Source organism: Xiphophorus maculatus, chromosome 15 (assembly GCF_002775205.1).
Source record: "Xiphophorus maculatus strain JP 163 A chromosome 15, X_maculatus-5.0-male, whole genome shotgun sequence".
Classification (NCBI taxonomy): Eukaryota; Metazoa; Chordata; class Actinopteri; order Cyprinodontiformes; family Poeciliidae; genus Xiphophorus; species Xiphophorus maculatus.
In genome coordinates this window covers 14,088,666-14,112,074 of record NC_036457.1, presented here as the reverse complement: position 1 = coordinate 14,112,074, position 23,409 = coordinate 14,088,666, and the positions used below count along the sequence as shown (strand labels likewise).

Below are 23,409 nucleotides of genomic sequence, written 5' to 3'. Positions count from 1 at the left end.
GACGGAACCAAATAATACTAAGCGGTACCCGGAAGGTATTTGATGTTACTCCCGTTGTAGCTAGCAGATCTACTTTCGTTGCTGTATGCGTTCCTTTGTGGGGGAATATTATCGATACAAAAATATTTTCCTTTACATAAACGTCTTGGACATGGCGGGAAACTTCTGGCAGAGTTCTCATTAGTGAGTTTTCAGAAACTTTCGACATGTTACTTCTTTATTTTGTTTTTGTGTCTTTGTTGTGAGGCCTAGCTGTCTTCGCGGCTAATCGGGGCTAGTTTCTCAAAACTATTGATGCTCACTGAAAAATATCTTCTTTAAATAAAAACAGAAAGAGAAGACATTCAAGCTTCAAATGAAGCGGGAATCTCTATTTTTGTTATAGAAGTTTGCACTTCTTTTATTGTGCAGCGTGTGAGCTTGGTTTGTGTGCGTTTATTAAAATGTTATTTTTTTCCCCCCCTCAAAAGTCTGCAGTGGGTTCTGGATAAACAGGATCTGATGAAAGAGCGACAGAAGGACCTGAAGTTCCTCACAGAAGAGGAGTATTGGAAGCTGCAGATCTTTTTCGCAAACGGTATTTTGAACTAAATTAAACTGTAACCTTACATGTGTCAATAGTAGCACCAAATGCTTTGGTTTCTGTTTGACATGCATTTCGTATCCTGTGTGTTTCAGTGATCCAGGCTCTGGGTGAGCACCTGAAGCTCAGACAGCAGGTCATTGCTACTGCCACAGTGTACTTTAAACGCTTCTATGCCAGGTAAGCTGCTTATAGTTTACTGCTGTAGAGTCCGGTAAGATTTTATTTCTGCTAACTTCTGATCGTGGGAAAGAAAGTTAGTTTAGAAGACATTCAAGAAAGATTCTTAGGTTCATTTGAAAATGCTGTGATGGGACAATGAGACTTAACTTTTTTTTTTCCCTAATTCATTATTTTTATTTTGCGCATCATGAATTAAGATGTTTTGCTGCTGTTGCATGTTTTCCCCTCATGATCTGTGCAGCATACCCTTAAGTTTCAAATGTAGGGTTTGCAACATAAAGGTCAATGTTAGAATGTTAGTCTTTTTCTCATTTGTCATCTGGATGGTTCAATTAATCTCTGGGAGTGTTGGCATCTAGTGTCAGTTTTGGGAATCCATTGCAGTAAGTCTGTATAGGCTAGATCAGTGCTGCCCAAAGGCGCTCCTCGAGGGCCGGCATCCTGCGTGTTTTAGTTCTCTCCCTGGTTTAACGCACTTGGATCAAATGATGGCTCATTAGGGGCCTAAGAAGAGCACTGACATGCTGAAATGGTTGTTACTACCACCATGGAGAGAACTAAAACATGCAGGATGCCGGCCCTCGAGGACCCACTTTGGGCACCCCTGGGCTAGATGATGATCATGTTAGCCTTAAGTAAAATAACATATTTATTTAGATAAAACAACACGATGTAATCAATTTCAAGTCCACCATATCAGGATGTAAACTGTACTTAATTTTGCAGAACTTTTATGCGCTCTGTTGTATTTTACATTTCAGCTCTAGTCTAAGCTCAGTCTTTGCTCCATGTGCTCTCCATCTCTTTGCTGTTTGTCAGAAACATGTTTTACCTGCTGCTGTTGTATTTCCAGGTATTCTCTTAAAAGCATCGATCCTGTGCTCATGGCTCCTACCTGTGTTTTCCTGGCCTCTAAAGTTGAAGTAAGGACATTTCAAGGCAAAAGTGTTTGCACCCTAATTTTACCACCTCAGGTTGTTGGATAAAACTTCTCGTTTTGCTTTTTGTTCGTTTTATGCATTGTTCTATTTGCCTTCTTCTTCTTTATTGTTGCAATTTAAGTTGCGTTGTGTGTTTGCCTGAACGTAATATTCATATTTACCTTCCTCCAGGAATTTGGAGTTGTGTCCAACACCAGGCTGATTTCTGCGGCGACGTCTGTGTGTACGTGAACACATTCAATGAAAATTGAAAGTACATTTTCACAGTGTTCTTCACTTAATATTCACTTTTCCTTAAACAGTGAAAACGAGATTTTCCTACGCCTTTCCAAAGGAGTTTCCCTACAGAATGAATCATGTAAGTAAATTTTTTACTTTTTTAATTTGATCTTACAACTTTGAGATATTGAGAGTCAATGGTAGCTTGTAAGTGTTTTTAAGCTCATAATTACATTTCTACCTAAACGTTGAAAGTAGACATAAACGACAACGTTTTCTTCTGGCAACCTAGTCATAACCAAAATCTCCAAAATCAACCCCATAACTAACTAAATGCCAGACGATGACCCAAACTATTCATACTGCTGCTTCCTGTGCAGTTATTTATGTACTGCCTTTTCAGCTTACCAGGAATTCCTTACACTGTATCACGCTGTCGCTACAGTATTGTCCGTCAGTATGTGAGATTCCACAGCTAATGTTGGCACTCTTGTGATAAAAACTCATTAGGTTTACTGCTCGTGCATAGGTCCACTCGCCTCTCTTTAGCCAGCATTAAGCTACCAGAACGTCATCAGCACCGTTTTAACAAACTGCTGCCTCAGCTACAAATTACAGCGGGCCACGGTGAAGCAACAAAAAGAGGGAGTGGTTCACACAATGCAGAATGAGTTAACAAAGACCTGTGACATGTAAACATATTTTTTCTTGTCTACATTGCAGACATAGTAAAAGAGATTGATGGTGTCTAGGGCTTGTTTGGAGGTTAAGACCAACAGTCCTCGTGTCTACAAGGTCACCGTCCCTGGAAATAATGTAATGGAATTCTTAAAGAAGATAAGAATACTAAAATCTGTAAAAGCACATCAAAGTAGTGAACTTTAATGCAACATATACAGAGTCCAAACAAAGCTACAGATACACCGTGTTCCAAATTATTATGCAAATTGGATTTAAGTGTCATAAAGATTAAATTTTTTGTTGTGCTATTAAATTGATAGATGGTATAGTGTGTCAGGGCTCTTTGAATCACTATAATTAATTTCAGAGAGCTGGTTGATTAGTTTGTCTGCTGCGCTCAATTAAAGGAAATCTACTTAAGAAGGATGTTCCACATTATTAAACAGGCCACAGGTTTTAAGCAATATGGGAAAGAGAAAGGGTCTCTGCTGATGAAAATCATCAGATAGTGTAGTGCCATATGACAAGGTATGAAAACATTAGATATTTAATGAAAACTGAAGCGTTATCTTACTGTGAAGAGATTTGTGGCTCATTCAGAACAAAGATGGGTTTGTACAGTAAAGGCATAATGAGGAAGGTTTCTGTTAGACAAATTGATCGGATTAAGAGAGCAGCTGTTCAAATGCCCTTACAAAGCAGCAGTTATTTGAAGCTGCTGGTGCCTCTGGAACCTCAAGGTGGAGGATCCTCCAGAGGCTTCCGGTGCATGAACCTGCTATTGGGCCCCCTAATCAGAGCTCACAAGCAGAAATGGTCGCAGTGGGCCCAGCCGTACATGAAGATTAATTTTCAAACAGACTTGTTCACTGATGACTGCTGTGCAACCCTGGATGGTCCGGATGGATGCAGTAGTGGATTGGTGGTGGATGACCACCACGTCCCAACACGGCTGTGACGTCACCAAGGAGGTGGTGGAGTCATGCTTTGGGCTGAAATCATGGGGAGAGAATCATTGGTCGGCCCCTTCAGAGTCCCTGAAGGTGTGAAAATGACCTCAGCAAAGTATATGGACTTTCTGACTGATCACTTTCTTTCATGGTTAAAAAATAAGAGCCGTACCTTCAGTAGCAAAATCATCCTCATGCATGACAATGCACCATCTCATGCTGCAAGGAATACCACTGTGTCATTGGCTGCTAAAGGCATAAAAGGGGAGAAACTCATGGTGTGGTCACCATCCTCCTCTGACCTCAACCCTATTGAGAACCTTTGGAGTTTCCTCAAGCAGAAGATCTGAGGGTGGAATGCAGTTCATATCAAAACAGCAGCTCTGGGAAGGTTTTCTGACATCCTGCAAAGAAATTCAAGCAGAAACTTTCCACAAACTCAGAAGTTCAATGGATACAAGAATTGTGCAGGTGATATCAAAGAAGGGCTCCTATGTTAACATGTAACTCGGTCTGTTAAGATGTTTTTGATAGAAATAGCTTTTGATTTTAGTACATGTGACCACTTATTGCTGCACATTCAAAGAACGACCGTTTGAAATTCTTTATTATCCATAAAATGTTTAGAAAATCTGCTGTGCATAATAATTTGGAACAGTGCATTTTGAGTTTTTTATTTTTGAAAAAAATACTGTTCTCATGGGGAGCTTTGTTCAGTAAAATTAGATTTATACTGTAATAGTTCATGACTTGAAAATTATACTGACCATCATTTGCATTGACCATTTAAGAAAATCGGCATAATTGTTTGTAACACGGTGTATATCTGAAAGGTTCGTAGCTAATTTGGTCCAAATTTTTCAGACATGTGTTAGCCTTTGGTAATAACCAATCCATAGATTAATTGCATAATAAATTAAAATAAACTAATTAATTTCCATTCTGATATTTTTTGAAGGACAATGTTGTTTAGAGAGACATAATCCATTTCATTTATGGTATCAGATGTGTGTGTTTTATTTCAATTTTATTCATTGTTTCTCGTTATGTTTTGTTTTGGATATTTGAAAAATCTTCCAGTTTCAGTGCTAAGAGCTTTTTACAAAATTCAAATGTACTGGCCTTTGAAAGGGTGAACTCGATTTATTATGCCATTACCAATAGACCATTTGAAAATGGTCTCAAAACAGCAATATTAACATCTGTCACAATTGTTACATTGACAATTTATTGTCCAGTAAGATTTGTTATTTGTAGCTCTGGACATGTTGGATGTTGTCCCTTTAAACCATTCAAACCTGGTTTGTGTCTTTTCAGATATTGGAGTGTGAGTTCTACCTTTTGGAGTTAATGGCAAGTAAATTATTTAACTGTCTGTTCTTGATGAGATTACAATAACTCTTTAAACACTTTCTATCACGTTACTACCGTCACAATAACACGTCTCAACCAGTTTTGCACATTCAGAGACCGCAGTTTATAAAATTCACTTTTTTGAGTAAATCAGCTGCTTCCACATTTTCCTTACTGTTCCCTACATAACATACGGTGTATTCATCGACTTTGGGTGGCTAAATGCAACTAAATGTTACAAAAAAGTGCATAGTACTATTAAATTAGTGGTTGTAATGTGACAAAAATGTAAAGGTTAAATGAATGCTTTTGCAGGGCACTTTAAGTGATCATCTGAATGTTTCTGTGTTTCAGGACTGCTGCCTGATTGTGTACCACCCCTACAGACCTTTGTTGCAGTACGTGCAGGACATGGGACAGGAGGACATGCTGCTGCCTCTGGCCTGGTATGATTCCGTGCCGTTTGTCCTTCACCTCTTAAATCACGTTGCTTTGGGCGTCGTCACTCAGTGTCTTCTGTCGTGTCTTTCCCAGGCGAATAGTGAATGATACTTACAGGACAGATCTGTGCCTGCTCTACCCTCCCTTCATGATCGCCCTGGGTAACAGTCGCTCCCTCTCGCCTTTTCTTAGTCCACCTCCGTAATCTGGTTACAGACTTGAAATAAGTTTTATCGGATCTGACTTAATCAGTTTTTTCCCCCTGCAGCCTGTCTTCATGTTGCCTGCGTTGTGCAGCAAAAAGATGCCAGGCAGTGGTTTGCTGAGCTCTCAGTGGACATGGACAAAGTAAGACTGATATTAGTGGGAGTGGGCATTTATGTTGTAAATGGAATGTGTACCTCAAATGAAATACAGATTTAGTTGAGATTTAGCAAGAAATAAAAGGTTAAACAATCCTTCAATTGAGGATATGGAATGATTGGTAAAATAGTGCCACTATGTTTTTGTTTTTTTTTAAAAAGGAAGTTAATTTGTGTTTTTATTTAAGATCCTGGAAATCATCCGTGTCATCCTGAAGCTCTATGACCAGTGGAAAAATTTTGATGATCGTAAAGAGATAGCTGCCGTTCTAAACAAGATGCCCAAACCCAAACCACCTCCAAACAGGTATGAATGGTTTTGTTTTGATTGTTGGATAAAATGCATTGTTTTTCTATGAAAAAAATAAATAACATATAAACAATATTTTAATTGGCTGTTTCTTACTGTTTGCTTTGTGCAGTGAAAGTGATCAGAGCTCCAATGGGAACCAAAGCAACTCCTACAGCCAGTCTTAGCGTCCTGTCTGCGTTTCCATGTGAATCCGTGATGTTAAACTTTGGGAGGGGTTGAACGTTTCCAAACAAACACTGCACAATCATATAGAGACTGATCATCATAAATGGAGGTGTGTCTCAGCCTCTTCTTCTCTGATTATTACGGACTCATGGACTGAACAGGCAGTGATTGAGAAGTCTCCAGTGAGCAGCCAACCTTCTCCATTAGGCCAACCACTCTGATATGAATAAAGCAGAAAAGTGGAGCAGGAAGCTGACCAGGGGAACAGATGTGATCGCTCAGTAAAAATCCATCATTGTGATGATCCTGACATCCTTGAACCACCCTGAGGAGTCATTCCACGCGGAGCTCCGTGGGATTGGAGTAAAACTTGATCACAAGTGCTGCAGTTTATCTGTGTGGATAGCAGGATGGGTGGGGTTTCATTCCTCAGGGACCTCTGCTCTCTGAATGCATTTATATTGAGGTATTCCGCTCTGGAGACACGAGACTCTTAATTTCTGAAAAGTCTTCAGCCTAATCGAACTGTATGGAAAGTGAAAAGCTCACCTTTAAAGTGGAAATTAGTTCTGTGAAAGCAAATTACTGTTTTACTGTGTCCCCATCCCTTCTCTTTTGTAAATAGCTTTATAATTTTGAATTTTTTTTGCTTTCTTAAAGAAAGTTCTGACTTTGTTTAGCTTCATGCTTGTGCTAAAGCTCAGCTGTTTTATTGGATAGATCAGTTGGAATTTTCATTGGTGTTTGGCTTCTGTTATGAAACTTTAAAATCATTCTTTGACAACTGTTTGGAGTAAATGCTAACCTAAACTAGCTTTATCAGTCATTTACTTTCTATCTGCCCTCTGCCGGCTTATAAAACACCAAACTGCTCTGACATCTCTGTGCATTTACCTGCAGATGTCTGTCAATGTGATTCAGTGAAAGGTGTGTTTGAGTGGGCATTATTAAAAGCACACACATTCAGGTAACATGTGAAATATGTCTATAGTATTAATAAATTACTTGCTCTCATCTTTGTTTTGCTTTCTCTGGCAAAATTGGAAAATGTAATTCTCAAAACAAAATAACGTTATTTTGTCTGAGGCCACGCCCACTGCCATTTTAAACAGTGAAATTAAATATATTTTTAAAATAATACATGTGCCCCTCAATAGATTAAAACAGAGGTATCCGAACCTTTTCTCTCAAAGGGCCAAAAATATACTTTTTTTTATAACTTTTTACGTTCTGCTCAAGATAATAACATTTTTCAGAACTGCATCAATAAAAGTGGTACAAGGAGCCCGTTCAATGTCAACCCCTCGTGGTGAAGCTGGGGGATACGCAACACTCATTGTCAAACAGTTCAACTTTTTTTAAAATGCGAGCAAAGTTATAACAGTCATGCGTTAAGTTTTAAGTTAAAAGTCTAATTATTTCCGTATTGTCATGTATTACTTGACCTTTTGGTACAGTCGATTCTAGTGACATAACTCGGAGCCCAAAGCCTGCAGAAGAAAGCGGAAGTAGTGGGACAAAGTACATCATGTCTCCTTCAAAATTAGAGTCGAAACTCGTTCTTAGGATTTTTGCAATGCTTGACACAAAGTCTCCAAAGGTCGTTTGGATTTTATACAAGTGTGTTTTTGAAAAAAATAAATTGAGCGAATTGAAACAAATCTGAGGAAGACTTAAAACTAAAGTGAATAGTTTTCACAGAATATGCAGGTACATAGAGAGAGCGTCACCGTTCAGTTTTTTACTCGTTCTCCTTTACTTTTGTGCTTTATTAAAATCAGTATTTTGCTTTTGTTGTAACAGAATCCACGTTTTCATGAACATATGTTTTTTCTCCGTTTTTACTGGTAAAAGTACTTTATTCACTGCTGTTTTAGCTGCCGCATTTTATTTTATTTGCCGTAGTGTCATTAAGGAGAATTTGGTCCTCCCCTATAACAATTACTATGAATAAAATAATAATAATAATAATAGAACATTTTATAACATTTTTCTATTGCTGCTCAGCTTGTACGTTTAGTCGTCCTTCTGTTGGAAGACAAGTCTCCATCTCAGTCTCAAACCTTTTGCAGCCTTTAAAGAGTTTTCTTCCAGGATTACTAAGTTTGTTCTTTCTTCTATCTTCCTGTCAACTCATTCCAACTTTAGCATAGTGCTGCTGCCACTATGTTTTATTGCAGGCATGATGTGTGTATGGTAATATATGGTGCAAGTCTTTTTCCACACTATGTAATCTTGCATTGTGGGGCAAAAAGGCAATCTTCTCTGAAAATGTTTTACAACATTTCAGGTTTACTTCACTATTACCAGGCCCATTTGTCTTGCGTTTAACAGTTACCCCATCCCTGCTAAAGAAAGGGGTGTCATAGCATGATGCTGGCACTTCTTTATGAGTATGACTTTGGAAAATGTGAAAACATGCGTCAGGAAAGTTGCAAGGTTATATGGAACTCAGTATTTTGAGAAAAAAACAACACAACTTTTATTTTGAAAAAATACAACCGGAAATCGCCTGTCAGCTGGTCCGCCTTGACAGAATGTAGAGAAGAAGACGGGGGGGTCAAATCAGAAAGCTCAGGACGGGCTTCAGAGTATGTCCTCCCCGGTAGCTGGAGGATAAACCCCGAACGGGATGCTTGTGTCCCCCCGGCTCTTCCCGCTGTTCTGCCCCCGCCTCGGTCGGGACCCATGAAGCCCCCGCCGATGCAGACCCGACCTGCCAAAGCGAGGCGGAAAGCTGCGGGGGACACCGAGCATGTACTGGCGCGTCGTCGGCTTCGCCTGGACGGGGTCGTGTGTGGTTGATCTCGGCCGGAACCGGAGCTTCGATGAGCAGCTGTCGCTCTACGGGTACATCGTCGCCCACCCTCTGCAGGACCACGGCGGGATGATGTCGGCGCTGGGCTCGGACTCGTGGTGGAGGAAGACTCTGTATGTGACCGGAGGCGCCCTGCTGGCTGCCGCTGCCTATCTGCTGCACGAACTGCTGACCATCAGGTAGAAAAACAACACGGAGGCAGTCAGAGGAGAAGCGCTCCTCCTCAGCCCTCCGCAGGCCTCTGTTGGATAAAAGCAAGCACTGTGTGAATTGCGATCATCTTAGATATCTGATTTCTGCTGCATCTTCCCTTTAGGGTTTGATGTTACTTAATCTGGTCTGATTGGGCGGAGTGAGGAAGCAGACTGGCAGAAAATAAGGAATCGTGAGGGGTGGGTTGTGATGTAACGGAACCCCCACCTCCTCCAGCTCCATCCTCACAAACACATTAGGTTTCCACCAATGCATATGCTCGACTGGCTCCACTATGGCATCAATTCACATAAAGAAGAGCAGCAGTATGAGTTGTCCGCATCTCAATGACAAAACGCCTCACTTATGATATAATAAAGTGAAATCAATTTCAGCTTCCTCCCACTTTTGCACAACATTCGAAATTACAGCAAATGTCAGACATTTGAGATTTGTTTAATCTAGTGTGATCCAAAAGTATCCACGGCACTTTTGCTTTTTCACATTCTGCTATTTTTTTTTCTTTTACCATCCATTATAATGTATTTTATTGGTATTTTACACGAGATACCAACACACACCAAAGCTGAGAAGCTGAAGCAAAGATTTACATATTTTTCAAATCTTAAACGCTCTAACCTCCATTTGTGTTGAGCCCCCTCCACACTGAAACCACTAAATAAAATGTAGTGCAACCATTTGTAGAAAACTGTCAAAAAGAACATTCTGTTTAAAGCTACAGCTGCAAGAATTGTACGTAAAAGAACATTTGCGAGAATAGAGCGAGGGCTGTGGTGGAATGGTTCACACAAAAACAGGTTATTGTTTAATCCATCTATATTTGCAGTTTATTGGAAGATGCTGCTACAAAGTATTGACTTAAGGGGGATGAATGAATATATGCAAGCCACATTTTTTTTCAGATTTCTGGTTGTAAAATTAAAACCTGGGTGCTTTTTTTTCACTCCATTTTACAAGTAAACCCCTCTCCATTGGCTTACTGTACAAAAAAATTACTATTTATCTTAAAGTCAGGGGAGAATCAAGAATTTTACTATTTAGATTAAAAGATTTATTGCGTATTTGTAACCCAAGACGGCCAGGTTGGGGGTTGGTTAGCAGCATAAGATCAAGCTGTTTGTTCGGCTGTGACAGTAAATAGTGCAGCTCTCCGCCTCTCCGTGTGCTCTGCATCGTATTACCATCTCACAGATATTTGAATCCAATAACAACAGCTAATGTCTTTGATATTGTTAGAAAAAAATAATCTGGTTTGTTTGGGTGGGAGAACCTTTCAGCTCCACACTGAAACAGACGGCTCCTCAGATACTAGTTGGTGTCTTAAAACATTTCAGCACCTGAACTTAGTGGACAGCTCCCTGCAGCATGACCAATTGTAGGCGTGTTTCTGTCCAATAAGTGGCTTCATATCAACAGGCTCTATTTTCTGTGATGGTCAGTTTTTAGAATACTGGTTCAAATATGCAGTGCTTGAGTGAACTGATAAAGACGTTGGATAGCCTGTCTTTGAATTTACACTTTTGTGAAAGACATTTAACTGAGGCACAATGTGCCAATTTACTGTCCATTTTAGAGGTCCAAGATGTTTTATCTAGATAATGTTCAGTTCCCACAGAAGCTAAACATAAATTATTATTTAGTCTTAATCTTTTGTCTTCATTAGAGACCGACCAATTTTTCTAGCCTTACCCATCCCTGTGATGTAACATGGTGATGACATCATTCTGCCGTGGGGTTGCTTAACAGGGGATCCTGGTCAGAGTATAAAGGAAGATGGATGGAGATAATTAGAGAGCGATCCTAGAAGAAAAGCTGTTAGAGACCGCAAAGAAACTTGAGCCTGGAGCAAACTTTCCCCTGCCTGCAGGACAGAGTGAGACTAAACACACAGTTGCTAAATGGTTCAGATCAAAGCATAGTCATGTGTTAAAAAGGGCCAGTCAAAGTATGGTCATAATCAAGCCAACAATCTGTGGCAGAACTTGACAACTGTTGTGTGTCGGTTTTTGCTGTTCATTATAATGCAAACCTGCTCAATAAAGAGCTGTGATGTTTGTTTACAACATAGCAAGATGTAAAAGAGTCCAAGGAGTATAAATACAGTGGAAGGCATTTGCACATTTCTAACCCAAACTAACAAAGATCTGTCAGTTGCAGAGAGAGCAGGAATCAAATCAATTATAACAATCTTTCCTTCAACTCCAGATTAAATGCAGCAGAGCTGAAACCTTAAGGCTCCTTAATAAGTGGGGGTTGATTCTGTGCCAGTATACCATATAGTTAAAGGTGTAAATTAAAATATTTTAAAATTGCTGAATATGGAAATGTTTGTATTGGACTGTGTGTCACAGCACACACTACAGCCCCCACAAACACAAATATAACTCCATTATCAAATAAGCTACTTCAATAGAAGCAGTAACATTGTACTGCTGAATGACTCACTGTAATTGCATTTAATTAGTTTCAAATACATTGATATTTATTATTGCGCTCATAAAAATGACACTGTGAAAAAAAAACAAGAAAACAAGGTCACAGTCATTTTTATTAGAGCATCTATAAATGTCAATTGATTTAACTTTGGGGTGCAACTATCAGCAATTTATTTCTATCAGAATAAATCATGATACTTAATAAAATGTTTTTTTGGTTGTTGTTTTTTTAACCCAACAACAAACAATACAGTAATTGACCCATTCCTAGTTTCCAAAATATATAAGTGTTGTGAAATAAGAAGAAATTCTATTTTTTTATTTTGTAAATAAAGTAGGCATTTTTGTCATTTTCACTGTGTTTTTAACTTTTATTCTTTAGAGACTTTTTAAATTATTTCCAACATTACTGGACTTATTTCAGAAATATTTGGTTTTATTTAGTTTGTAAACAGATAGCCCTAGTTTCTACTGACACGTAACAGAAAACCTGACTTTTTGATCTGTAGATACTTTGGTGCCTATGCACACTTTTTTCTCATGGTGGTTAAACACCTTTGCAAAGTACTGGACATTTCCTACTAGTTAGTTAACCAGTCCTTAAGTTTAACTTTACTCGTTTAAAGTCCAGCCTTACAAACCCTGAGATTAAACTTTAGAGTTCGCTGATACATATTGAGAGGATGCAATTTATCCCCTCAGCTCACACTATGACATTCAGCTCTGTCCCTGTTTGCTCTACATAGAAAAGAAGAGGAGCTGGACTCTAAAGATGCCATCATCCTCCACCAGTTCTCCCGGCCCAAATCCGGGGCCCCTTCCCTCTCCCCCTTCTGCCTTAAACTGGAGACCTACCTCCGTATGGCCGACCTGCCCTACCAGGTGTGATCAGTAAAAATAATAATCATAAAACAAGAACGATGTTAAAAAAATCAGAGCTCTCCTTCTTGAACTAGGGCTAACTATTTCTGCTTTGACTGTTACCACCTGCCCTCCACCCTTGTCTGCTCTGTCAACTTTCTAATCTCCCTGAATCGCGTCGGATCTCCTCCAGAACTACTTTGACGGGAGGCTGTCGCCGCAGGGAAAGATGCCGTGGATCGAGTACAACCAGGAGCAGGTCTACGGCACCGAGTTCATCGTCGAGTTTCTGGAGGAGAGGCTGGGCGTGAGCCTGAACAAGAGCCTGACGCCGCACGAGAGGGCCTTGTCTCGCGCCATCACCAAAATGGTGGAAGAACACTTTTACTGGTGAGAATGGATCTCAACAGTAGTCATTCCAGTAGAAGTTTTCATGTTTTGACACTTTACTGCTCCGAGGGGCATTGCTTGGCACATGAAGTCTTAATGAAATGCCACGACGTTTCTGGTCAGAAAGTGGTAAAATGTCCAAAGAACTAGATGCTCGTTTAGTCTTTGCCCCAAAGACAGAATGACCTTAAATGTTTTCTCGTTGCTGAACAAAGGCGCCTGTTTGTGTCCCAGGACTATGGCTTACTGCCAGTGGGTGGACAACCTGGAGGAGACTCAGAAGATGCTGTCGGTGAGCGGACCATTGAGCGACCTGCTCAAGTGGATCCTGAGTCACCTGACTGGCGGGATCGTTAAGAGGGAAATGTACGGCCACGGGATTGGACGGTTCTCTAAGGAGGAGGTCTACAGCCTCATGGAGAAGGACATGCGAACCTTGGCCACCTTGCTAGGTAACATTTTGATTATCAGATGGTTTCTATTAACAGACTTTACATCTCAGATCTAACTTATTTTAAAAGCATTCGGTTCATTGTGCAACAAGGTAATTGAGATGGTAACTCAAACAGCTCAACACTGACCTCTAGTGGCATTTTCTTTTTTTTGTTTGTCTTGTTTGTGGTCTGATGTTCAATCAGTGTGTTTGTTTGGATGTGATTTGGAGTCCCTGTCAGATATAACATCTGCTGAGCATCACCACAGCTGCTTATCCACATATAAACCCAAATGGCAATGATCTAAAGCCTCTCTGCATTTTATTGTTAATTTGGTGGTGACATATTTTCTTATGTTTGACCCACTTAGGTGATAAGAAGTACATCATGGGCTCCAAGCTTTCAGCAATAGATGCTACAGTGTTTGGCCACCTGGCTCCGGCCATGTGGACTCTACCAGGATCCCGACCGGAGCAGCTCATCAAAGGTGAGGTTGCAAGAAGAAGAAATGCATATGTTTCTTACTAAATGCAAAAAAAAATCTTCTCTTGAGTAAACTAATGACTAAATGTGACTAACACTGCACAATTGGACAACAAAATTAGAAGTGCAGTCACAACAATAAAAAGAAAAACGGCACATTTCAGATCTTAAAACCGTATAAGCAGTGATAATAAATAAATGCTCCTTAAATAGCACAATAAGTGGTAATAAAGTGGCATAAAGTGCTTCAGTAAGAAGTTGCTTGTGCATTTGCGTTACTGTTCAGTGGTTTCACAGCCCATAGAAGAAGGATGTTATCAGTGTGTTTGTTCTGCTTCTTGTTTTGTAACGGCAGCATCGAGAGGGCAAACAGCATGTCCTCAACAAACATCGTATCAGAGTTACCAGCTGCTGCATCTGCGCGTATCGCCAACAACAAAATCCAATGTAATGCAGGGCAAAAATGTAAATGGAAGTGGTGAAACAATCTAGTTGCTGGAGTAATTTCCTCCGAAATGAAAAGACAAGACAGAAACCGGTGACAGCAAAGTCAGAGGTGCAGCAGGTACTTATGGCAAACTGCTGTTTGTTTTCTACACGTCACAGCAGCCTTTTAAATTCTCCACTCATATAGACTGAGCGCTAAGATTGCGAAACTGAAGTTTTTTTCTTCTGAAGAGAGCACGCAGGCTAAAATCTAAAATCTCTTAAAACTTGATAGTAGAATCTTTTACAGTCTGATTAAATCAAACTTGAGCAGAGTGAAACATTGCGGTAGCTGTGTGAGATTTGTTTCAATATGATTTGCCTTAAAAGATAAAAATGTCTTGAAATAATTTCTCTGCATTATGCTCTTTAAAGCCTTACAACGCTTGTAAGACCGGTCAAACAAATGCAGTTTTCCCTCAAGCTGTTCCGGAGGAAAAGCTGTAAATCAGTGATTGATTTTTCTCGTCTCACTGAGCTCTTTGTCCCTCGCAGGCGAGCTCATCAACCTGGCCATGTACTGTGAGCGCATCCGCCGGCGCTTCTGGCCCGAGTGGTTCGTGGACCTGGAGGACTTCCGCTACGACCTGGCCACTGAGCTCAGTGACACGCCATCCAAGCTCCCAGACCTGGGCCTCTACTCTCGCACAGACACTTCCCAGGAGACGATTTACTCGCACACTTCTCCGCTTTCCCACCTCTCCCACCTTTCGCACACTCCCACTCCACAGGAGCCCCCATCGCCCGTCAGCGACCCCACGGGCCACTCTCTCTACGACTCCGACATGGACACCGAGTGCTCTGAAATAGACCAGCTCAAGTGTTGACAAAACACGACACACACCCATAGATACGCACACCCACAGGGGGGAGCTAGAGCTCACCTACCTCTTTGAACATTTAATAGCTGAAGATTCCTTGTGTTGGTACAGATATACAGAGCAGAAAGAGGTGTCCCTGCAAATCTCCAGTGGAGGAAGAAAGTAGCCAACAAAAAAAGCAACAGGTTGCAAAGTTAAAAGGAGTAAATGACGCGGCTGCTGCTGATAGACTCCTCCAGGTTCTCCACGTCGTCGGCAGGCAAAACCCTTTTACATACTTGGCATCTTGGTGATCATGGCAGCTACATGTGCGCGCGCCCACTGTTTTTCCTCGTAGCAACGTGCGCCACCATTCAGCCGCGTGCGGATTTTCCACTGACTGGTCCTTGAACGCCTCTCGGTGAAGTTACGTCAACACCTGCAGCTACGCCAGACTGAATCCAAGCCGTTCAGTGTAAATATTTCTAGGAATCAAAGTAAATTAATGGATAGGATACGGAATTATATTATGCATATAAAGTGTGTAGATAATCTGAAAACCGAAACTTATGTCCTTTGTTATATAATGTAAATATTGTTAGTGTTTCTCCTTTAAAGTCCAGTTTATGGTGGTCCTCGATCAGCAAGAAGACCCCTGAAAACTTCTGTCCTGTGTCCCATCTGCTTTCGCTACATGGATCGAAGTAATACCTGCAGTCACATCTAGAAGTGTAGAATGTATCCAACATAGGAATTTAAAATCTGTGCAAATGCCATCTATCGCTTCTGTACATCTTGTTTCCAAAGAGCCAGACTGACTTATTATTTTTCAAAGTGGTTTCGATCAATGCCTGACAAATCAGTTTCCTTTCAAAGGTTGCTAAGCCACTTAACTTTGTGCTATGCTTCATTAAGGCATAAAACAAACAATGTTCAGGATTTACACACAGGCTTAAAATTTATTAAACTTATTTTTACTTATTTTAGGACTTTTGCTGCATGTCTTTGCCTTTCTCAGTCTGCCCACTTGTTGTCTGGTGACTGTCAATAAAGGCCTCTGGTGCCAAAGAAAATCTTAAAAACAACAACAACAAAAAACATACAGTTTGTTCCAATTTTCTCACCCGAATCTTTGAAAACCAGAGAAAAGCTGCATAAATCTAAAGCACATTTTAAAAGTCTTTCATTATTTCTTCATCATTTGAAGAAATAATGATGGAGACCACGTTGAAAGATGACAGAAAAAAGTCTGGCTCTTTATTGCTGACAAATCATTAGCAAAATGATGAACAGTTTTATACTTTTACACATTGTGTTTTTACTTTGGCCACAGCTTTGGCTAAAAGAAATATCTAAGATGCATTCAAGCATTAAGAGCACGTTACACAATCTCTTTAAAAAAAGACTAAATTCTCACATATTGAATTAAAGCGCATGGCTGGTACGTGCCCACAAAACTATGCCTTTAGGCTTCCTTTCATTTAGTCATAGATTGCCTGGTTAAGTCTGATGTTGTGTTGATTTATTATTTTTTTAGCTACAGAGAGACAAAAGCCCCAGCTGGTTTGTGGTGTTGTTTTGGATCTGCAGCAGGAAGGTGTAGGGTTTATGTGTGTTTGTCACTCAACAAATGCTCACAGTGCAGCAGCAGGGGCGTCTGAAAAGCTGCTTGAGGTGGAAAGTATTCACGTTTCTATCCAAAATTAGGTTCACTTTGTTTTATTGCTATGCGCGTTTGAATGGTGATACGTTGCTTCAGCTTCAGCAGATGTGCACTTTATTCATTGTCCCTGGGGCAAAAGAAAAAAGAAAAACTTTGCAGAAACAGCTTTTGCTGCCATCGAAGCTGCCAGTCTTTCTCCATCAGCTTGGCACATCTAAAGATTGGAGATTTCTGACCATTGCTCTTTGCAAAATAGCTCAAGCTCTTATTGCATGGCTAATTGTATCTACAGATTCTCCCACCTGAGATTTGAAAATCTGAGCCTCCTCCAGAGTTATCTCTCTTGGCTACTGGTCTTGGTGGATTTGAAGTTGCGTCACGATGTTTTCATTCTGTGAGATGTTGAAAGCTCGGGATACTGTTTTCTAACCTAACCCCGCTTTAGACATCTCTGCGACTTCCTCCATGACTTGCCTTGCCGTGTTCCTTGGTCTTCATCGTGCCGTTTGTTCACTAATGCTCTGGCTAAACCTCTGAGGCCTTTGTAGAACAGCTGGATTTGGTTAAATGACACACAAATATTTCTGCTGTTAGATGCACTGTTTTTTTTTTCAAGGCTATCCACACCACACATTGCAGATATTGACTTGTTAAAGTTAAAGCACTACTTTTTGTTGTTCTGTCACTTAAATCCCAACAGCATGCACTGAGGTCTGTAGACAAACACGACAAAATGTGAAAAGGTTCTTGCTGCATTTTGCAAGGCAGGAAAAAACTACAGAATTGCTGGACTAATATCAAAGAAGACAGGAATGCCTTCACGAGTTACTGTATGGGAGAGACCTTGAAGTAGGAGTTTAGTGATGTAACTAACTAATGAAAAATGCAAACTTTTTGTTTTGTTTTCATGCTTCATCTTAATATTTTTCTCCTGCATGATATTGCCTTTTGGCTCTACAAAGTTCAGGTTTGCTCTATTGTTTACAACAGGGCCAATATATGCTTTAAATATTTTTATATTAGTTCTTTTTATATTTGTTGAATATATTTAGATTATTTTACCAATGCTGGTTTATTTAATGTAATTGTTTTGTTCTTGTTTTTATGTGCTCATATTTTGACAGTGTTTCCTATGTTTACATGTTGCTCTCAGAATAATACGTTGAGCTGTGTATCTGTGCAATAATGTACATTCTCCTTTGACCTGCAGACATAAAAAAAAAAAAAACTGGGCAAACATTTTCATGCTTCCCACGTTTTGCCATGACTGCATGTTCGACCAAGTTTTCGGGTGATTCTCTGTAAGTGCTGCATGAAGTTCAAACTTTCTCCTTCCTTTCAGGACGACGGGAGGTTTCCCTCGCCACACGACCAAACTGCAGAAACGCCGGCTTAACTCTCGTGTATGGTCGCTCCTCCGCCTACCCCCCCCCCGACATTTTCGGCTTGTAGACTCTAGGTGCTGCCTCACATTGTCTCTCTGTGTTTGTGCAACAAACTTGTGAAATATCATCTGGCTGTAAATAAGAGAGAGTTAAAAAAATAAAAAATCTAATTAAAACGCCGACATGGCCTACGAGAAAATGCTGTGTAAGATTTTCAGAATGTACCACAACTGGAGATAAACGGCTGTATGGAAATTGATTCATTTCAATATTTCATTAAAAATAGCTGTGATTTTTTTTTTTTTTTTGCCTTTGGTGTGTCCTTGTTATTTACTGGCTTGGTGTTGATTAATATTCCAGAGAAGCGTCACCTGCAGTAAAAAAAAAAAAAAAAAAAAGGAATGTATGCATCACTTTTAGCCAAGGTTTTGAGGTGTTTCTCTCTGGTACAGCCCTGAAAACACTATTTACACCCTCAAAGAAATTTCAGGTTTTTTTTTTCTTCTTTGTGTTGAAAATGTTTCACATCATATTTGTGAATTATCTCCTATGCGTTTTGGTTATGCAGCAGGATAACGATCCAAAGCAAACCAGCAACTCCCCCCTCTAAATGACTAAAAAAATAAATAAAATTGCAAGATTTTGGAGTGGCCTAGTTAAAGTTAAAGGCTAAACTTCAGTCTTATTAAAATGCTGTGGTGAACAGATACTCAAGTGATCTTACAGTGGGCCAATATCCCTCTATTGCCAGTTTTCACAGATGCTTTTTGACATCTGACACCAGCAGTTATCAGTTGTAGGGGTTGATTATTTTTCACATGGTTCCAGATTGTTGTGGATACATATAACCTCTATTAATTAAACTTCACATTTACTCAGGTTGTTATTTTCTAATATAAACTTTTTTGGATGATCTGAAACATTTAGATTTGACCAAAAAACCTGAATAAACCTGTAAGAGGGCAAACACTTTTCATGTCACCTTATACTTCTGTCCGTTAATCTTGCCCAACTGTGTTTGCCCTGTGACGGTGCTAAGCCTGTCCAATGTTGCTGACGGATTAACTCTTTGCCCTTATATTTGTCCAGGAGCTCCAGAGAAACAGACAAAAAGGAGCACAGAATGTGAAAAAAGCAAGTTGTGGAGGCACAGCAAGGAGCAAGAGAAAAACGGCAGCAAACAAATGAGCGATGTTTGATGGCTCTGGCCCATCATGCAGGTATTGTGCAAAAAGAAAAAACAAACAAACTGGAATCCCAGCAAAGTCTGCTTTACAGAGGCAGGAGAAAACAAACGAGGACTGACAACAATACTGAAGCATCTCCGTTCAGACGGGATACATAGTGTGAGAGGTGGCAGCTGTGTGTGCGTGTGTGTGTCGGGGTGTGTGTGCAGTATGAATAATGCAGGAGATGCCTGTAGGAGCGTGAGGGCCGGGAGGAGGGCAGATGGCCGTCGGATGATAAGGCAGGATTCAGGCAGCGGGGTCCTCCAGAGAGCTGGATTCAGACCTGCCTCGGAATATACACACACCCTTACACAAAGAAACAACTAACACAACCCCACAAGTATTCACATCCTTCTTTTTTTTATTCCTGAAATGTACTTTCTTTTGCCATGTGATCAAAATATTGTTCAAAGTTTTTAATGAAAGGCTTAGCATTCATTTTCTAGCTGAGAAAACTACCAAAATCTGGATTTTTGGAGAAGGGCAGCTAAATGAACCCAGTTTTAGATTTCAACCTGCTTATTAGTTTAAACTGAGTAAAATAAAATGACCAAAGTTTTATTTGAACTGCAAACTTCACTAAATCAGAACATAATCTGAGAACATGAAGCAATACAATTAATTTATGATAACTGACATAGCTGGCACTATTATATTACATTAAAAAACCCTTAGTTTAATGGAACCAGTATATGTAAATATGTTAAGTAACTAACAATGTATTTCAGGGTTCTCTTTAGGTACTATAGTAAACAATTTACTAGTTCAGGTTCAATTTTACACAAATGTAATTTTAAAACATAAACTTATGCATGACAGGGTACCAGTTGAAGAATGAAAACCTAAAATTCAGTTTCTCAGAACAATTGAATGTTACAGAAGCCCAATAAATAACACTTTTATTACATTAATGTGTAGTAATGATAAGAAAGTCTGCTGACAGTCGTCCAGCAGACTCTCACTGACAAATCAGAGCTACGGAAGGTGGATGTTCGCAGAATGCTGCATCCAACATATTAATGGAAAGTTGAGTGGAAGGAAAAGTGGGATAGAACAATACGCACAAGCAGCAGAAATAACCACAGCATTGAAAGGGTTGTGAAGAAAGTCCAATTCCGGTTTTCTAAGAGATTCTAAGAGGTGTGGAGTGCAGCTGATGTATTCAGGACATTGGATACAACTGTTGTATTCTCATGTGTTAAGCCACAGGGCAATACAACATTGGAATCCCTGTGGGCAGTAAAATGCTCCTTCTCAAGTCAAGTCTCATTCTATGACTGAGTGTCTGATTCGGTTCTGGCCAAGGTGGATGTGTCTCCATTGAGACTGTATTCCTCACTATGTGGGCGTGAACACAGGCGGGGTCGAGGGCGGGATGTGAGCGCTCACATGTTGTAATCGACACAGAGATGATTTTACTGCGTGTGCACCCTTGGGCAGCCAGTTTCTCCAAAATCTCTCTGTATGTTTGTTGGTTACGGACTGCAATCTCCGGTTAACGCTACACGGACTTGCCTACCGCAATTGATACAAAGGTTTGGACAACATCTCCATCTCCCCAACTACCGCAGTCTCATCCCGGATTCCTTGGGCCAATCAACCTTCGTTGATTGGCCAAACAATTTGAGTATAGGTCTGGTTTGTATCATCCCTGAGGTGATTTCAGAAAAAATGTGAAGGAATCCCATAGGATCTGCAAAAGCAGACAAATTGGTGGAAACTGACAGAACCAGATAAAGCCACACCTGTGGCTAGAGAAAAAGTACTGGGCTGTTTTTCAGTGACCCAAAGTCCTTGTTTCAGAAGATAAATGTATCATCTCATTTGAAAATGAAGGTCTCAAGAGTCTGGAGGAAGAGAGGATAGGCATAAAAACCAAGAAGCTTGAAGTTCAGCATAAAGTCACAGATGATTTTAGAAGCCATGTTATTGGCTGCTGTTGAACAACTGTGTTTTATCAAGTCCAAAGTCACTGAAGCCATCTAGCAGGGAATTTCAGAGCACTCCATGCTTCCCTCTCCTGACAAGCTTTATGGAGATGCTGATTTCATTTCCCCAGCAGGACTTGACACCCGTCCACTCTGAAAAAGTACCACCCCCTACCTCAGTGACCTTGGTGTCATTGTGCTTGATTGGCCATCACACTTGTCTCATCTAAACCCCGTAGAGAATCTATGGGACATTATGAAGAGTCAGATGAGAAACACCAGACCAAGCAGTGCAGATAAGCTGATAAGGAACCAGGTCTTCTTGAACACCTTAACAGAACCACTGGCTGAACAAGGGATCCAGTTTTTTCTTCCAAAGAAGCTACAACCAAGTATGAAGTACATGTCTGCTTACTTTATATTGTGCCTGCATTTCTGTGTTAATTAGTATTTCTAATTGCCTTACATAATATAGTTTTCTGAGTAACGCAGCTTTGGATTTAAATCAGCAATGAGTCGTAATAAAGAAAAAGAAATAACCTTTATTTGACTTATAAAAATAAATGAACCCTTTGATTATATATATTACCTTAATATATACCTTTAGGACTATGCTGCTGCATTTATGTTGACCTTAAAACTGTCATTGAAGCTTGATGACCCTGAAATTTCTGTCTTTGCTGCACTTCCCCAGTAAGAAATCTTCGGGAGTTTTGAAAACCTCACCACCTTTCTCACTGAGTTGTGGTGAGGAAGACATGGGTCTTTATCTGGAATATTTATCAACATTATTCTGTGTTCTCGTTTCTTTCTCCTTTTTGACTAATAAATAAATAAAATCCAAGCAGCCATTAACCTCACATTGAACTCTGAGAGACTCTGTATCTCGTTCATGATGATTGATAGAGTCTTAGCTGTGTTTGACCACCAGGTGACAGCAGCGAGCTGCAATAAAGTCAGTCTTTGCCCAGCCACGTTATAAAACCCTCTGTTAGGTTGACAAAACGTAACTAAAGGACGAGATCTAAATGAATCCCAAATGTAAATCACAGTCAGCTGTATTTTCATTATTATAATTATTCATTTAGTTTTGAACGCTCCAAAAATGCTGAAGCCAGATAAGGCGCAGAGTGACGGAAAAATAATCCAAGATGTAATAATAATAATAATAATAATAATAATAATAATAATAATAATAATAATAATAATAATAATAATAATAATAATAATAATAATAATAATAAAGAAAAACATTTTCGGGATATTTCAACAATAAATTGCGTCATCGTAAAAACAAGTTTGCACCTGTTTTGTGTTTTCATCTCACATTTATGTGCATCAGTAGGATAAAACGTGCAGCTTGCTTTAGGACTGCCAATAAAGGGATATTTAATTGTTAAGATGTTAAACAAATAAATACACTTTGCACCATCTCATGCTCCAACTGCTCACCTGTGACTATCTTAATGACATCCCGGTCTGAGCATTATTATGAATTACTAGTAAAAACATTTTACTCCCAGAAACTGTAAAAAAATAATCTCGCCGTCACTATCGAATAATTTCCCAATTATTCTGACCATTGGTGTATATTTCAGATGCAGGTGATTGAGTGTGGCTATCTCTCCGCACAGCAGTATCAGTGCCCACATCTGCAAAGCAGCTGAAGGACACTTCCAAGCAACCGAGACGAAGCGATAAAGTCCGTAATTAAAATGCAAAGGCCAGAATAGATAAAAAAAAAAAAGAAGAAGAAGAAAAAGAAAAGAAGCAGCTTTTTGCATGTGTTTCCCCCTCCTTTTCCTGCCTTGGAGCTCAATAAATATGGAGCAAGACTGCAGGGTTGTAGAAAACCAGTACGATTTAATGACAAAAAAGCAGATAGAAATTGTGCAATTGTTGATTTCATTTCCCTCTTTGCTGGATCACAGATTTCAGGTCGATAAATTTTTATTTTGGTTTTATTGATTTTTTTCTCCCCTCCCTCTCTTTTACACGAGAAACTCAAATTCATCTGAAGGATTATAACTGTTATCTAAAAATAAAAAAAAAAGCCTGTTATTGTTTGTTTGACAATAAGCAACATATATATA

General features: G+C 39.8%; 2 protein-coding genes across 2 annotated transcripts; both read left to right on the top strand.

Moving 5' to 3' along the window:
- The first annotated feature begins 44 nt into the window (after positions 1–44).
- On the top strand, positions 45–7,205 carry ccnc (cyclin C). The gene is made up of 12 exons (XM_005808349.3): positions 45–183; positions 471–577; positions 679–763; positions 1,620–1,689; positions 1,879–1,930; positions 2,010–2,065; positions 4,875–4,910; positions 5,265–5,356; positions 5,445–5,512; positions 5,620–5,699; positions 5,902–6,020; positions 6,136–7,205. Exons 1-12 carry the CDS (start codon positions 86–88, stop codon positions 6,188–6,190), a joined length of 918 nt encoding a protein of 305 aa, XP_005808406.3. The 5' UTR covers positions 45–85; the 3' UTR covers positions 6,191–7,205.
- A 1,471-nt stretch (positions 7,206–8,676) lies between these two features.
- LOC102219415 (failed axon connections homolog) lies at positions 8,677–18,043 on the top strand. The gene is made up of 6 exons (XM_005808350.2): positions 8,677–9,188; positions 12,404–12,539; positions 12,712–12,908; positions 13,143–13,360; positions 13,713–13,829; positions 14,807–18,043. Exons 1-6 carry the CDS (start codon positions 8,947–8,949, stop codon positions 15,136–15,138), a joined length of 1,242 nt encoding a protein of 413 aa, XP_005808407.1. The 5' UTR covers positions 8,677–8,946; the 3' UTR covers positions 15,139–18,043.
- The last annotated feature ends 5,366 nt before the right edge of the window (positions 18,044–23,409 follow it).